We start from the raw sequence: 15,172 nt of genomic DNA, 5'->3' as shown, positions 1-15,172 counted from the left end.
AGCCAGGAACATCCTGGGCCCTGTCCTGGGCTATGCAGGCTGGAAACAGGGGCCACATGGCAGGGGCGTCTGACAAGGGACCCTCAGCAAGGAAAAGCAAAGTGGCAAGCCAGGAAAGGTAGGGGGAAGTCACAGGAGTGCTGGAACCTGGGACCCAGCAGCAAGCCTAAAATCCTAACCCTGCTTCCCCCCTCACCAGGAAAGGGGGAACGGGAAAGACCGTGTCCATGTTTTCAGCTCCACCAGGCCATGCACTGGGGCGGTCCTTCCCCGGATGTAGCTGTTTCGTTATTGCAGGAGGGCACCCACAGCCACGCAACGCCCAGCCCAGGCACCACACTGCAGAACAAGGCTCAAGAACAAGGTCTGCAAGATGCAGCCTTCTCCCCCTGGGTGGGGCAGAGTTCTCAGGTCCACTGCAGGTGCTGTCCTCCCAATCTCCCAAAAACGGGGAGGGAGGACAGAAACATTAACTCCCAACCCCTTTCCCCACAGGTTTCCACTGCAGGTCAAAGCACTTCATGAAATTTCAGGGAGGCTGCATTCCAGCTTCCCTACCAACCTTATTAGCTTTCCCCAACAACATCCAATACACAGCTGTCACTTTGAATACAGCTCCTGCTGCAGGAAAATTAATTCCAAGAGAGAAAAACAGGTTGGAGGATGAGACCTTAACAATGAACTCATTATAAAAGCCAAGCGTTCAGCCAGATGAATTCTGACTGTAAGACTGCAGAGACACACGAGGCCTTCTGCACTCAGCCTCTCATCAGCTTCTCCAACGTGGGCGGGCCTGCCACCAGCTCCACAAACACTGGGAAGACGAGGACCTCTGGAAAGAACTTCTCGGCAGCACGACCTTCCTTCGAACGGTGCCTGCAAATGTTTCCATACCCTGCAGGCTGGTCCAGAGGGCACGCGACCTTGTCTGTGGATGGAGCAGCAACTACGCGACCACCTTTGTCAGGCCCCTCAGCAACATTCCCGATGGGAGGTGCACGTGCCTGTCTGTCTGTGGGCCATGCGCCAGGTCACGGGCTTCTGATGTCGGACCATCCGTCTTTCGCACACGGGTTACAGTGTGGTCGCTTTCCGCTTCTGCAGGCCTGTGTGTAACCCAACTGTTTAAACGAAACCGGACTCAGTTGCTCTGCTAAGGCATCTGAAGCCCGTAAGTGTAAATCATTCAGAATGAACTGTCCCCCTAACAAAATCAAAACAAAGTGGAATTTCTTGGAGTAACACTTTCAGTTTAAATCTGAAAACTTCCCTAGACTAAGAGGATGGAAACAGACTTTGCGCAACTATATAAGTGCAACCAGCATCAAGCCCTGAAAACAGACTCCAAGAACCATCATGGCCCTGCCTGGGTGGCTCAGGTGGTTGGAGTGTGGCCCCATACACCAAAAGGTTGCAGGCTGGATTACCAGTCAGGGCCCGTTCCTAGGTTGTGGGTTCCATCCCTGGTCAGGGTGCGTACAGGACGCAACCAATCCGTGATTCCCCCTCAGAATGATGTCTGTCTGACTCTTGCTCTCTCTCCATCTTCCTCTCTCCCTAAAATCAACTTCGAAAAAAAGAAGAACCATCATGAACCCACAGGCCTTTCCCCTCTAAAACTCTAGCATCACAAAACACTGCCCACTACCCTAGGGAAACCGCAGTCTGCCTGTCAGGTTGTGTTGATTCAGCTAGTGAGGATGCACATCAGTTCTCAATACTGAAAAAAATTTTTGAGGGCCTGATGTCACACTGAAAAAGTAAAGAATGCTACCTGGTCAAAGACAAATGCGCTCCTGATACTCATCCAAAACTTCAGTTTCCACACCAGAACTTCCTCCCTGGTCATCTGCCCTTTGAACCTGCCTTCAAAACAACTGCACTCCACACCCCCTATGGCCAGCCAGCTGACATCACAGAGGCAGGCACAAAACAGGGACCCTAGCCCCCGCACTTGCTGGGGGAGTCATTTCTGCTTCAAGTGTCTTCAGCATCAGCTCCTTCCTCTAGTCAAAGTCTACTTCCACAGAAGTCGACCCAGAGAATGGGGCACAGAGGAGGGTCAGTGAAGGCTCTCCACACACCATCAGCTCAAAAGGAATAAACCTTCCTGTCCCCTGCCCCCCAGCCATTTTTGCAGTGCTTCCTAGGTCATCACACCCTTGCCCTACCTGCACCCAAACCTTGTATCAGGTGGCTCAGGAGACAAGGGCACAAACTCAAGGCCGACACATCTGAGACATGGCTTTTTCTCCTCCCCGAACTGTGCTAAAGGAATCCTGGAGACACAGAGCTGCTTTAACCAGCTGCCCCAAGCCTCTTTCCAGGCCCCACATCTCTACAGGCTGCTGCTGTGACCCCTTAGGAAACTCACGTCTGCACAGTGGAACAAACCTACACTTCTGCCTCTGGTCAGCATGGGGCCCTCATCTCGCCAGCTCTGGACCTGGCTCAGGAACTGCTGCAGGGGCGTCACGGGGACAGGGATACTTCATGCTACATGAGGCCACATGAGAAGCAGCTACCTAATAGGGAGAGTGAAAGTCAGACCCCACTTCTTTCCATGTTCTCTGCTTTCCCCGCTACAGGTCTGCACAGATACAGCCATCCTTGCAAACACACAGCCACCCTGTCCAGACGCCGATTTTACATTTAACAAAACTGTCCAACTCCACAGTTCTTTCTCCAAAGGGAAGATGTCAAGCCTCACCCATTCAGAATATCAGCCCTCAAATGAGCATGACCCAGAACCTCTTTCCAAACAGCTGCTTTCTGACAGTGTGAGGCTGCAACAGGTTCGGGGGTCACAGAGTTCAGCTATCTGTCCAAAGAAGTACATGTGCGGTCCTTCCATGTGACGATGTCCCTCCGGCCTCAGCACTGTCAGCACATTCAGGCACAATCCCCGGGAAAGACCTCCTGGGCAGTGGCCCCGAGGACTTCCTTAGACTGGAATGCTGCACTGAGTTGCCCAGCAGACACTCCCCCTGGCTCTTCTCACCTGAGGGGCAGGGTGGCAGCTGGGCCTCTGCCATGGCTCAGTTTCCACATCTGTAAAGCGGGAACCAGACCCCCCTCCAACACTGTTGGCAGAAGCCAAGCCACACGTGTGAGCTCTCCAGACAAGTGCCTGCCTTAAGGGAAGTGCTCAATCAGTAGTACTACAGCATCGGGCTCACCTTCCTGTAAGCTGGGCTAGGCCATTTCCAGACTTCACAACTCCTAGTGACCCCCCTGTTGGCTGTACACACTTCAAGAAATGGGAAAATTCATCATTGGACAGGGGATTCTCACACGGTGACACCTTAAAATTCCGGACTTGAACAGGAAACTCACTTGAACCATGCAACTCTACCTGTCCTTGCGTGAAGAAGCCAAGACTGGGGGCGTCTCTGCCGGAACAGGTGGGAAACACGGCATACCCTCACACACAAACGTACATGTGATGAAACCCAGCTCCAGACACAGAAACCTCGTTCCTCTCACTTCCTGACAGGAGATCTACCCTTTATTCTGTAATTCATTTCTTCCCGTTGGATTCCAGCGTTGTTTGCACTAAAAAGCTGCCCTATGGGAAGAATGCTCCACACAAACATGCATCACATGGAACTACCAAAACTAGGAGAAAATGTGTTCCTTTCCTCTTTCGATGGACGCCATCAAAGTGCACACGCTGCATTGCAACAATATCATTGTGCAAAAGTTTATTTTACAAACGTCCAGGATTATCCTCGGCCTCAGCCTCCACTGCAGTTGGCCAAGCATCCGAAATCAAGTTTTGCGTGTTAGCTCAGGCACCACGTGTAGCAATGATTGAAGACATCCCTCTTGCCTTTCACCATCTTCCTCAACAGAACAGGTCCTCCCGTCCTGTTCTTAGACTTTGGATTATCACCCATCTCTACAAGCCAAGTGTTCTTAACATGAAGTCCACCGACGGGCTGCAGAAGGTTCAAGAGCTTCCTGGGGTAATTATAAAACTCAGTGCAGCTGTGTGTTTTTCTCAGGCCAGGATGCACACCTTCCACCAGATTCTCAAAGAGGCTCCTAACTCCCCCAAAAAGACAAGGGGTCACGTGCATTCAAGGGTCTTCCTTCATTTAAGGGATTTGTCTTTCGAACCAAACTTGGCAAGCTGTCTAGACATCCTTCCATCACTCACCTCACATTCGCACACAAGGTATAAATCTTTCATCTGTCTTCCCAAGAGTCCAAAACTTAGTGGAGTAACAAAAAAGAAAAAAAAAGAACCATAAAAACACGAGGGATACATTTAGCAACACAGGGAAAACACAGAAACACTAGCGATACTTTTAACAAAACATTGAACCCCACAAGCCTTTTCTTTTTCTTTCCCCCTAAACTCCCTCCGCCCTGTCACTGTCCCTCTCCCCGCTCACCCCCTACCCCCACAGTAGCTTCCAGCAAAGCCAGCCTCCCAGGGGCTTCCCACAACACCTGTGCCGGTGCTGGAGCGCGGACTCGAGACAGGAAAGCACCACCGGGCAGAGCACGGAGTGTCGGAATCCAAGCTAACCAGGAATTTGGAAGGCCCGGGGCACCTGGTGCTTCGAGCAAGAGCTCGCACCTCCTGCTTCTGCTGCGGGCAGAGGCAGGGGGCCCTGTTTCTCAGGCGAAGGCTCGCAGCGGCTACCCCGCACACAGAACCAAAGGTAACCCTGGAGGCTCGGCTCCAGGCCGCGCCGAAAACAAACTTTCCAAACACTTCTACCGCAACGGCCGGTGACAACTCCCCGGCTTCCCCCGCCCTCCGTGCGCTGTCAGGGCCCCAGCTGCCCCCGGCACACGCTGCACCCGGACCGGGCTCCCCTCGGCGGCTGAGCGGCGTCCCCACGGTGCCCACGGTTCCGCCCTCCTGCCCAACCCCAGAGGAGACGCCACCCGGCCCTCGGAACCCCGTCCCGCCTCGCTTCGCAGGACCCAAGCGTCCGCCGCGCTCGGAGAGGTGACAGGCCGGTGCGCCAGGGCTGCTGCAACCACGCTCACCAGCTGGCTGGTGGTCCTGGCCATAGGCCCCGCGTCTGCTCGGGCACCTCACCGCAGCGCTGCGCGGCTCGGCGCCTCCTCAGCGTCCTCCTCCCCGCGGCGGAGTTCCAGCAATGGCCGCCCTCATCCTGCGCCCGCCCAGCCGCTCACAGCCCCCCGGCACCGCCCCGCTCCCCCGCGCGACGCTGGGCGGGACTTCCGCCAAACCGCCGCTGCCAACAGCATCCATTGGCGGTGCCCGCTCGTCGCATCGCCGAAGCCCCAGTGGGCCTGGTTGACACCTCCAGCCGCATTTCCGGGTCGAGGCCCAGCGGGCAGGAGCCGCTGGACCCGCCTGGCGGTGGGGGGGCACGACCCAGTGGGAGCCAATCCCAGGGCCGCTGGGCGGTGCCGGGCTGTGGAGGAGGCGAGCTGTCATCCCAGGCTCCCAGGCGGGGAAAATGAGGTTCGCAGGGGCCTGGACCCGCAGGGCCGGCCAAGGTCATAACCGAGTAACAGGCGAGGCTGGGCTCCAGCCCACCTCTCGGACGCAGAAGGTGGGCTCTGCGTAAACAGCGGAAAGGGAACCTTTACTAGTTTCCAAACTAAGAAGTGTTCGCTGTAGGAAATTTAGGCTCTCAAGTCGTATTTATAAGGCAGAAAACAAGCCACATTTCGTCTCTCCTAATAGTCCCAGGAACACTTTCAGAAATGGTTTGCTCATCATTTTTTTGTAGTTGATGATATTGAATTTTTTTGGAAGTTGTTATTGTTGATGATGCTATTGTTGGTTTTTTAAATTGTGGTAAAATACACATAAAATTTACCACATTAACCATTTTAGTGAAGGTTTCAGTGGCATTAAATACGTTCACATTGTGGGGCTAAGATATCTTAAACAAAACTAGAGTCATCTTTGTTACCTGAGAGTTTGCATATTTTAAAATAACCATTTTTTTTCTATATCGAAAAGTCTACAACTCAAGGGTGTCAAACTCATTTTCACTGGGCGCCACATCAACCTCGCAGTTGCCTTCAATGGGCCAAATGTGATTTTAGGACTGTATAAATGTAACTACTCCTTAAAAGTTAAGCGAGAGCTCGACGGTGCCACCGAGTAGAAACAAGGTGCTGGGCTGGAGAAAACAAGGTGGAGGGCTGGATTCGGCCCTCCAGCCTTCTGTTTATCACCTGTGGTCTACATGTTTATTTTCTTAAATAACACTTTAGGGAATACAGGAGTAACTATAAAATAACTGAGCCCTTAATTCACACTGGCCAGCATCAATTGTTGGGTAGCAGTAATAGCCTCACTAACATCTACTCAGCAGCACTTAGTCTTGGTAAGGAATGTTCATGTCTGATCTCATTTACTCTAAATAAGCATCCAGTTACCTTGCCCAGCTTTTCAGACAAGGAAACTGAGGCATAGAGCAGCTCTGTGCCTTGCCCTAGGTCTTGGAGTGCCAGACCCAGGATCTTCATACTCACATGCCAGAGGCTGTCCTTGGACCACTATGTGTTTGTCCAAACTTCTAGTCCTTGGCATTTACTTATCTTTAAGAACAATAAAAATGCCCTGGCTGGTGTGGCTCAGTGAATTGAGCACTGTTCTTCAAACCAAAGGGTCGCCAGTTCAATTCCCAGTGTGGGCACATGCCTGGGTTGCAGGCCAGGTCCCCAGTAGGGGGTGCTCAAGAGGCAACTGTACGTTGATATTTCTCTTCCTCCCTCCGTTCCCCTCTCTAAAAATACATAAATACAATCTTAAAAAAAATAAAAATAAACAAAAGGCAGGGATAACCTCTGTCCCCAGAAGGTCTCCTGCTCCTTTGATACTCACCTTTTCACTTAAAGTATCATCCAGGAGAACTCTACTGGAAGTAGCCCGAAGCTTTTAGATCCATGTGTTGATAAAGCTCCATCCTACCTTACAGTGAAGCGGTTCCCAGCCTTTTCCCCCATGAACAAGGCCCTGCGCTTAAATACAGCCATACCCTTACTTATTTCCTTAGTTTAACTTCTTAGCAGATAAACTGCTGGGTCAAAGCACAGGCATTCCCCTCAAGACTTTTGACACATGCTGATAATTGCCCATTGCTGGCCCCTCTCCAGATATTCTCACCCTCAGTGGACACAAATACAAGCTCAAGGTAAATGTCAGCTCTTGCCACCATACCAAGGCACACCCAACATTTGGGAACATTGGGCACATTAACCCACATCAATAACCCCTACTGTGGAATATTTATCTGATAAGCACCTTTGCTCAGAAACCTACTGAAGGATGTGCTTGTCTAAATGAACAAGTAAGCCCAGAGAAAAGGCATGAGATCCAGGAAGCAGGAAGGAGAACACACAGGAGGAGGAGGATGGAAGTCCCAGGGTTTGTCTGTTCCGCAAATAAGTGTGAGCGTTCCCACCATGCCAAGCACTGATGGGTATCAGCTATTTGTTGGTGACAAAACACAAAAATCTCTGCCCTCGTGGGACTCCAGTACCACTGGCTTATGGTTGGGGGTGGGAGTGAAGACAGCAAGCATAATAAATAAATCCTATGGGATGTTAGAAGGTAGTAAGCGCTGTGGGAGAGATAGAAAATCAGCGAAGGGAGGACTCAGGAGCTCGCAGGGAGTCAGTACAATTTTACAAGATAATGAGGAGAAATCCCGAGTAAGAATGGGGAACATGCACACTCAAGGGCTCCAGAAAAATACTGAAACTGATAGATTCTCTAGTGGGTTTCACCACATAAAGGTTTTTAAATTAATTTATTAATTGACTGATTTTAGAGAGAGAGTGAAAAGAAAAGAGAGAGGGAGAGTGAGAAACACCCACTGATGCCTTCATTGGTTGATTCCTATATGTGCCCTGACTGGGGATCAAATCCAAAACCTTGGTACATCAACATGATGCTCCAACAAACTGAGCTACCTGAACAGGGCACCACGTTAAAACATTGAATTGTGAACCTGGCAGGGAACTCTGGCTGGTGTGGCTCAATGGATTAAGCATCGGCCTTTGAACCACAAGGTCTCTGGTTTGATTCCCAGTCAGGACATGTGCCTGGGTTGCAGAGATATGAGGAAAACCTCAGAAAAACAGCCATACTAGAAAATAAGCACAAACACAGTTTCCTAGGCATCCCAACTCATCTCAGCTGTCAGAGATATTTACTCATAGTACAGATGCACTGATTCAACCAGTAATTATTGCACTCTACCTTGGTAGGACCTGGAGATGGAGGGAAGTTGGAGTGAGTTGACTCCTCACCCCTTTTGCCAGAAAGGCAATAGGAAATGACTATAAGTGATGCACAGTTCAATTCAAAGATACTGTTTAGGAGTGCTGGCCAAGATGGAGGCATAGGTAGACACACTGTGCCTCTTTGCACAACCAAGAGAAGAACAACACATTTTAAAACAAAAAACAACCAGAACTGACAGAAAATCAAACTGTAATGAAGTCCAACAACCAAGGAGTTAAAGAAGAAATATTCATCCAGACCAGGAGGAGGGGTGGAGATGGCCAGGCTGGAGAGGACTAGTGGCAAGGCAGCGGTTGGAGGACTGGGGCAGGCAAGGCAGCAGGTGGTGGACCAGGTGAGACAGTGGATTGGGGACCGGGGGTTGGGAGGGTGGGTCCCACACCCTCATGCAGATAAACTGGGAGGATCAGCTGGGGGTCGAGACAGGCTGAGCAACCCAGGGTTCCAGTTCAGGGAAATAAAGCCTCAAAACTCTGAGTAAAAACACCTGTGGGGTTTGAGGTGGCAGTGGGAGAAACCTCATTTCACAGAAGAGTTCCCTGGAGAGACCCACAGGGTGCTAGAATGTACACAAACCCACTCACCTGGGAATCAGCACCAGAAGGCCCAATTTGATTGTGGGTACTGCGAGAAGTGACTGAAAACCAGCAAAGAGCAGAGCAAGCGGCACTGTGGCCTCCTGAACCCCTCCCCCACATATAGCGTCACAACACAGCGACGTGGGTTGCCCCACCCTGGTGAACACCAAAGGCTCCACCCCTTTGACGCAACAGATGCGCCAAGAGAAAAAAAAATGACCCAAAGAGCTGGACAGATCAAAGCTCCAGAAAAAATACAACCATGCAATGAAAAGATAGCCAACCTATCAGATGCACCGTTCAAAACACTGGTAATCATGATGCTCACAGAATTGGTTGAATGTGGTCGCAAGTTAGAGGAAAAAATGAAGGCTATGCTAAGTGAAATAAAGGAAAATGTACAGGAAACCAACAGTGACGGGAAAGAAACCAGGACTCAAATCAATGGTTTGGACCAGAAGGAAGAAAGAAGCGTTCAACCAGAACAGCATGAAGAAACAAGAATTCAAAAACATGAGGAGAGGCTTAGGAACCTCCAGGACATCTTTAAACGTTCCAACATTCGAATCATAGGGGTGCCAGAAGGAGAAGAGGAAGAGCAAGAAATTGAAAACTGAGGACTTCCAACCAAGATGGAGGCATATGTAGACACACTGTGCCTCCTCGCACAACCAAGATAGGAACAGCAACAATTTAGAAACAGAATAACAACCAGAACTGACAGAAAATTGAATGTATGGAAGTCAGACAACCAAGAAGTTAAAATAAACCCATTCATCCAGACCGGTAGGAGGGGCAGAGTCGGGCAGCTGGGTGCGGGGCACAGTGCAGAGAGCATTGGGACCAGGCACGCAAGGCATCCAGGGCATGAAAGACCACAGCGGGTGGACCCAGAGCACGCAAGCGGCAGCAGGCAGACACAGCAAGGAGGGAACTGTAAAGCAAGGCACTGCGCGCAACCCAGGATCACAGTGCTGGGAAATAGAGCCTCGGGACACTGATTGAAAACACCTGTGGGGGTTTAGGTGCAAGGAGAGACTCCCAGCCTCACAGGAGAGGTCCTTGGAAAGTCCCACGGAGTGCACAAGCCCACCCACACAGGAATTGGCACTGGAGGGGCCCAGTTTGCTCAGGGGAACCAGCAGAAGGGACTGAAGTCTGACGGAGAGCAGAGTAAGTGCCATTGTTCCCTCTTGGACCCCACCCCCACATACAACATCACAGCCCAGCGACTGGGGTGACCAGCCCTGGTGAACACCTAAAGCTCCGCCCCTCATATGTGACAGGTGCAACCAGGCCAAAGGGGGTGGGGTGGGGAGATGGCTCAAACAGAATTGAAAGCCCCACAACCAGTTTTTTTTAAGCAACCGAGAGATAGCCAACCTATCAGATGCACAGTTCAAAGCACTGGTAATCAGGATGCTCACAGAGTTGGTTGATTTTGGTCGCAAGTTAGATGAAAAAATGAAGGCTACAATAAGTGAAATGAAGAAAAATGCACACAGAACCAAGAGTGATGGAAAGAAAACTGGGTTTCAAATCATGGAATGGAGCAGAAGGAAGAAAGAAACAACCAAACAGAAAAGAAGGAAGAAACAAGAATTCAAAAAAAAAATGAGGAGAGGCTTAGGAATCTCTGGGACATCTTTAAATGTTCTAACATCCGAATTATAGGGGTACCAGAGAGGAAGAGGAAAAACAAGTGGAAAAGTTATTTGAACAAATAATAAAGGAGAACTTCCCCATTCTGGAAAAGGAAATAGACTTCTAGGAAGTCCAGGAAGCTCAGAGTCCCAAAGAAGTTGGACCCAAGAAGGAACACAGCAAGGCACATCATAATTACATTAGCCAAGATAAAAATGAAGGAGAGAATCCTAGAAGCAGCAAGAGATAAGGAGACAGTAACCTACAAAGGAGTTCCCATCAGACTGTCAGCTGATTTCTCAAAAGAGACCTTGCAGGCAAGAAGGGGCTGGAAAGAAGTATTCCAGTCATGAAAGGCAAGGACCTATATCCAAGATTGCTCTATCCAGCAAAGCTTTCATTTAGAATGGAAGGGCAGATAAAGTGCCTCTCAGATAAGGTCAAGTTAAAGGAGTTCATCATCACCAAGCCCTTATTTTATGAAATGTTAAAGGAATTTATCTAAGAAAAAGAAGATAAAAACATGTATAGTAAAATGACAGCAAGCTCACAATTATTGACAACCAGACCTAAAACAAAAACAAAAACTAAGCAGTCAACTAGAACAGGAACAGAAACACAGAAATGGAGAACACATGGAGGGTTAGCAACAGGGGAGTGGGAGGGGGAGAGAGGGGGAAAAGGTACGGAGAATAAGTAGCATAGATGGTAGGTAGAAAATAGACAGGGGGAGGGCAAGAATAGTATGGGAAATGTAGAAGCTAAAGAACTTATGACACATGGACATGAACTGAAGGGGAGATGTGGGTGGGAGAGGGTGTGCAGGGTGGAGGGGAATGAAAGGGAGGTAATGGGACAACTGTAATAACATAATCAATAAAATATATTTTAAAAATTGAAAGCTTATTTGAAAACATAATGAAGAACTTCTCTAATCTGCCAAGGGAAATAGACTTCCAGGAAGCTGAGAGAGTCCCAAAGAAGTTAGAACCAAGGAGGAACACACCAAGGCACATCATAATTACATTACCCAAGATTAAAGATAAGGAGAGAATTTTAAAAGCAAGAGAAAAGGAGATAGTTACTTACAAAGGAGTTACCATAAGCCTATCAGCTGATTTCTCAAAAGAAATCTTCCAGGCAAGAAGGGGCTGGAAAGAAGTATTCCAAGTCATGAAAGGCAAGGACCTATATCCAAGATTGCTCTATCCAGCAAAGCTTTCATTTAGAATGGAAGGACAGATAAAGTGCTTCTCAGATAAGGTCAAGTTAAAGGAGTTCATCATCACCAAGCCCTTATTATATGAAATGTTAAAGGGACTTATCTAAGAAAAAGGAGATAAAAAATAAGAACAGTAAAATGACAACAAATGCACAGTTATTAACAACTGAACCTAAAACAAAAACAAAAATGAACTAACCCCCAAAAACTAGAACAGGAACAGCATCACAGAAATGGAGGTCACATGGAGAGTTATCAGTGGGGAAGTGGAAGGAGGAGGGAGGGTGAAAAGGTACAGAGAATAAGTAGCATAGATCGTAGGTAGAAAATAGACAGGGGGAGGTTAAGAATAGTATAGGAAATGTAGAAGCCAAAGAACTTATATGTGTGACCCATGGACATGAATTAAAGGGGGGAATGTGGGTGGGAGGGGGTGCACAGGGCAGAGGGGAATAAAGAGGGGGAAATGGGACAACTGTAATAGTATAATCAATAAAGTATATTAAAAAGTATTATTTAGGAAGGTGGACATAAATCACAAGAAGAACATTCAAACATGTAGTAAGTAGAATATGAGTATGGAGACTGAGGCAGGGCTGCTGTTTCTCATTACAAACCTTTTTAGAACCACTGGGCATCTGTAACACTGATGGAAATAAAAAATAATAAAATGGGTGCTTACTTTGGCAGCACATACACTAAAATGGAAATGATACAAAGAAGATTAGCATGGCCCCTGTGCAAGGATGACATGCAAATTGGTGGAGCATTCCATATTTAAAAGATTAATAAAATGAGCCTGTCCTCTTTATGGAAACTCTAAGAAGCTCTCAGTCATGAATGTAAAGCTGTGCATGGATCTTCCCAACATCATAGTTTTAATGTGACATAAGAAATGAAGAAGAAACATCCAAAATTCTTATCAACAGGAGAATGATAAGTGCTGATACATCCGTGCTGGAAAATTCTATGTAATTACTGAAAAGAACAGGGCAAAGCTCTGAAGGCAGAGCAACAAGTTGCAGAAGATGGACTGGAGTCTTTTAACTCTTTTTTAAATCAGAGCCTATGGCACCAAAGATGGCCATGCAGTTCCTGAGTAACTCAGAGTACAGGAAGGGGAGAAAGAACACGGTGAACACTAGAGCCTGGTGGGGCAGCAGGTGAAGCCCCCCTCAGGGAAGGGGGGAGGGGAGGGGTGGGGTGGTCCTGAGAAAGGTAGCTGAGCAGAGAGCAGGAGCAGGGCAGGGAGTGGCAGCTGAGAGAGGAAGGCAGGGCCGTTCTCAGTTCTTGTGGGGCCTGAATGGCAACCAGTGTGCAGAGCCCAAGCCAGGCCAGTCCATCCTCAGTCCTGGTGAGAGGCAGGGTACCCCTTGGTGGGTTGGCTCTGGATGCCCCTCCCAGGAGAGTGGGCAGGAGGGGAGATGGACTCACCTGGCCCAACAGAGTTTGTAGGCATCCTGGCTGGAGGAAGGGGAGGGACAGCCCCCAGCTTTCCTCTCTTGCTTCCTCACCCAGAGCCGCTGTCCGTGGTGAAGAGTGACCTTGGGCCAAGAGTGCATGACTTGGCCTGAGATTGGGAGGTCAAGTTCCACCCAGGGAGGGGCAGGAGAATTACCATAATCACCCTGGGAGGGGGCTGAAAGTCTGCCATATATACATGGCCCATTAGTGTGCTCACTGCAAACCAGATTCCGTGCTTGCATCAGGCTGTGCTATTCCTGTGCTATTTTACGTTTCTTACTTGTTCCCATAACCCTCATGACACACGGGAGGAAACAGAAACTAGCCTGATGTTGCACAGCCAGTGTATTAGTTACCTAACGTGGATCGAGTTACCCCAAAACTTAAAGACAGAAAACAGCAAACATTTATTATTTCATGGTTTCTGACAGTCAGGAATCCAGGAGCATCTTGAATGGTTCTGGCTCAGTGTCTTTCATGATGTTGTAGTCAAGATGTTTGCCAGGGCTGAGTCATTTAAAGGCCTGACTGGTGCCAGAGGATCCACTTCAGAGATTGCCCATTCACTCAGCTATTGGTAGAAGCCTTAATTCCTCACCAGTGAGGAAACTCTTTACAGGACTATCTGGGTATCTTCATACCATGACAGCTGGTTATCCCCAGAGTGAATATTTCGAGAGAAAGAGAGCGCACTTGAGATGGAAGCTGTAGTGACATTTATAACCTAATCTCAGAAGTCACACATCATTACTTCTGCCACATTCTAGGCATCACAGAGAACAGCATTAATGTTTTTGTTCTGATTTTGATGTTAATGATTTTGAAAGAGAGAGAGAAAGAGAAAAACATCAACTTTTTGTTTCACTTATTTATGCATTCATTGGCTGATTCTTGTATGTGATCTGACCAGAGACTGAACCTGCAACCTTGATATATTGGGATGATGCTCTAACCAACTGAGCAATCTGCCAGGGCAGCATTAACATTTTTTACCATGCCCTTTCCAACATGGGCACAGCTACCTCTGTGGATCCCAGCTTCCAGTACTTGGGCTTCTTTCTCCCTCCTGCTCTAAGGGGTGGGTGGTACAGTGCTTGGCTTAACACAGGGTCTGTCCTAGTCCTGAATGCTTTGAGGGTGGTGACTGTTCACTGGGTGGGGTTTTTCCTGGGGGAGGGAGGACCGAGATTACAAGCACCTCTCAAATGGAACTGTCCTGTTTATTGTAGGGTAGTACAGCATCCCTGCCCCTATGCACTAGATGCCAGTAACACTTTCTTCCTTCCCTGGTACTGGGAACCCAAAATGTCTCCCAAGAGTTCCTTGGGAGGGTGGGGGGCAAAGGGCAGAATCACTTCAGTTGAAAACCACTGGGATAGAATATGCATCAGGAACCCCAAATTTCCTATCCCTGGAAGCTCATGGTGGTGGGCTTCCTCCTATCAGACTGTACTTTAGTGTTGCCCTGGTAGGTCTCAGGACAAACCCCATGTTGGGGCAGCCACAGGACAGCCTATTGCCTGTTCCCAGGTTCACTGCTCATGGACTGGACACATGAGCGTTGGTAGCACATCTGTCTGACCAGGTGTTTTGGGTACTGGGCTGGTGCAGATCAAACTTGAAGTCTTCTACATCCACATGCATGGATGCTAAGTAGCACATCTGACATTTAAATTCTGCAGAGAGAAGGGCAGCTTTGCAGCACCATGTCTGTGGCTGTTGTCTTTTTTCCCCTAAATGTTTTTATTTTTATTTTTTTATTCCAAAGAGAGGAAGGGAAAAAGAAAGAGAGAGCAGAGACATCAATCGATGGGTTGCCTCTTGTATGTGCACTGACTGGGCATGGATCCCACAACCTAGGCATGTGCCCTGACCAGGAATTGAACCTGTGACCTTTTGGTTTAGAAGATGATGACGCTCCAACCAACTGAACCACACTAGCTAGGGCTGTGGCTGTTGACTTTAAGTCCAGACCACCCAAATTTGGTTTCATTCTTACTTTCTCCACTT

At 48.7% G+C, this 15,172-nt stretch overlaps 1 protein-coding gene and 1 non-coding gene across 3 annotated transcripts in view; one reads left to right on the top strand and one right to left on the bottom strand.

Moving 5' to 3' along the window:
• Window positions 1–5,173, bottom strand: part of PDPK1 (3-phosphoinositide dependent protein kinase 1) — a 79,494-nt gene extending 74,321 nt beyond the window's left edge. Inside the window, exon 1 of one of the 2 annotated variants that reach the window (XM_036019961.1) lies at window positions 5,008–5,173. In XM_036019961.1, the coding sequence (XP_035875854.1) occupies window positions 5,008–5,031 (24 nt within the window). In that variant the 5' untranslated portion in view covers window positions 5,032–5,173. The remainder of the gene's footprint in view (window positions 1–5,007) is intronic. The other variant, XM_036019962.1, reaches the window with a different exon arrangement.
• Window positions 5,174–12,372: 7,199 nt separating this feature from the next.
• Window positions 12,373–12,479, top strand: LOC114513794. The gene has a single exon (XR_003685873.1). It is a non-coding gene; the product is annotated as a U6 spliceosomal RNA (small nuclear RNA).
• The last annotated feature ends 2,693 nt before the right edge of the window (window positions 12,480–15,172 follow it).

The sequence above is a fragment of the Phyllostomus discolor genome, chromosome 3 (genome assembly GCF_004126475.2).
Source record: "Phyllostomus discolor isolate MPI-MPIP mPhyDis1 chromosome 3, mPhyDis1.pri.v3, whole genome shotgun sequence".
NCBI lineage: Eukaryota > Metazoa > Chordata > Mammalia > Chiroptera > Phyllostomidae > Phyllostomus > Phyllostomus discolor.
This window is presented reverse-complemented; position numbering and strand designations above follow the sequence as displayed.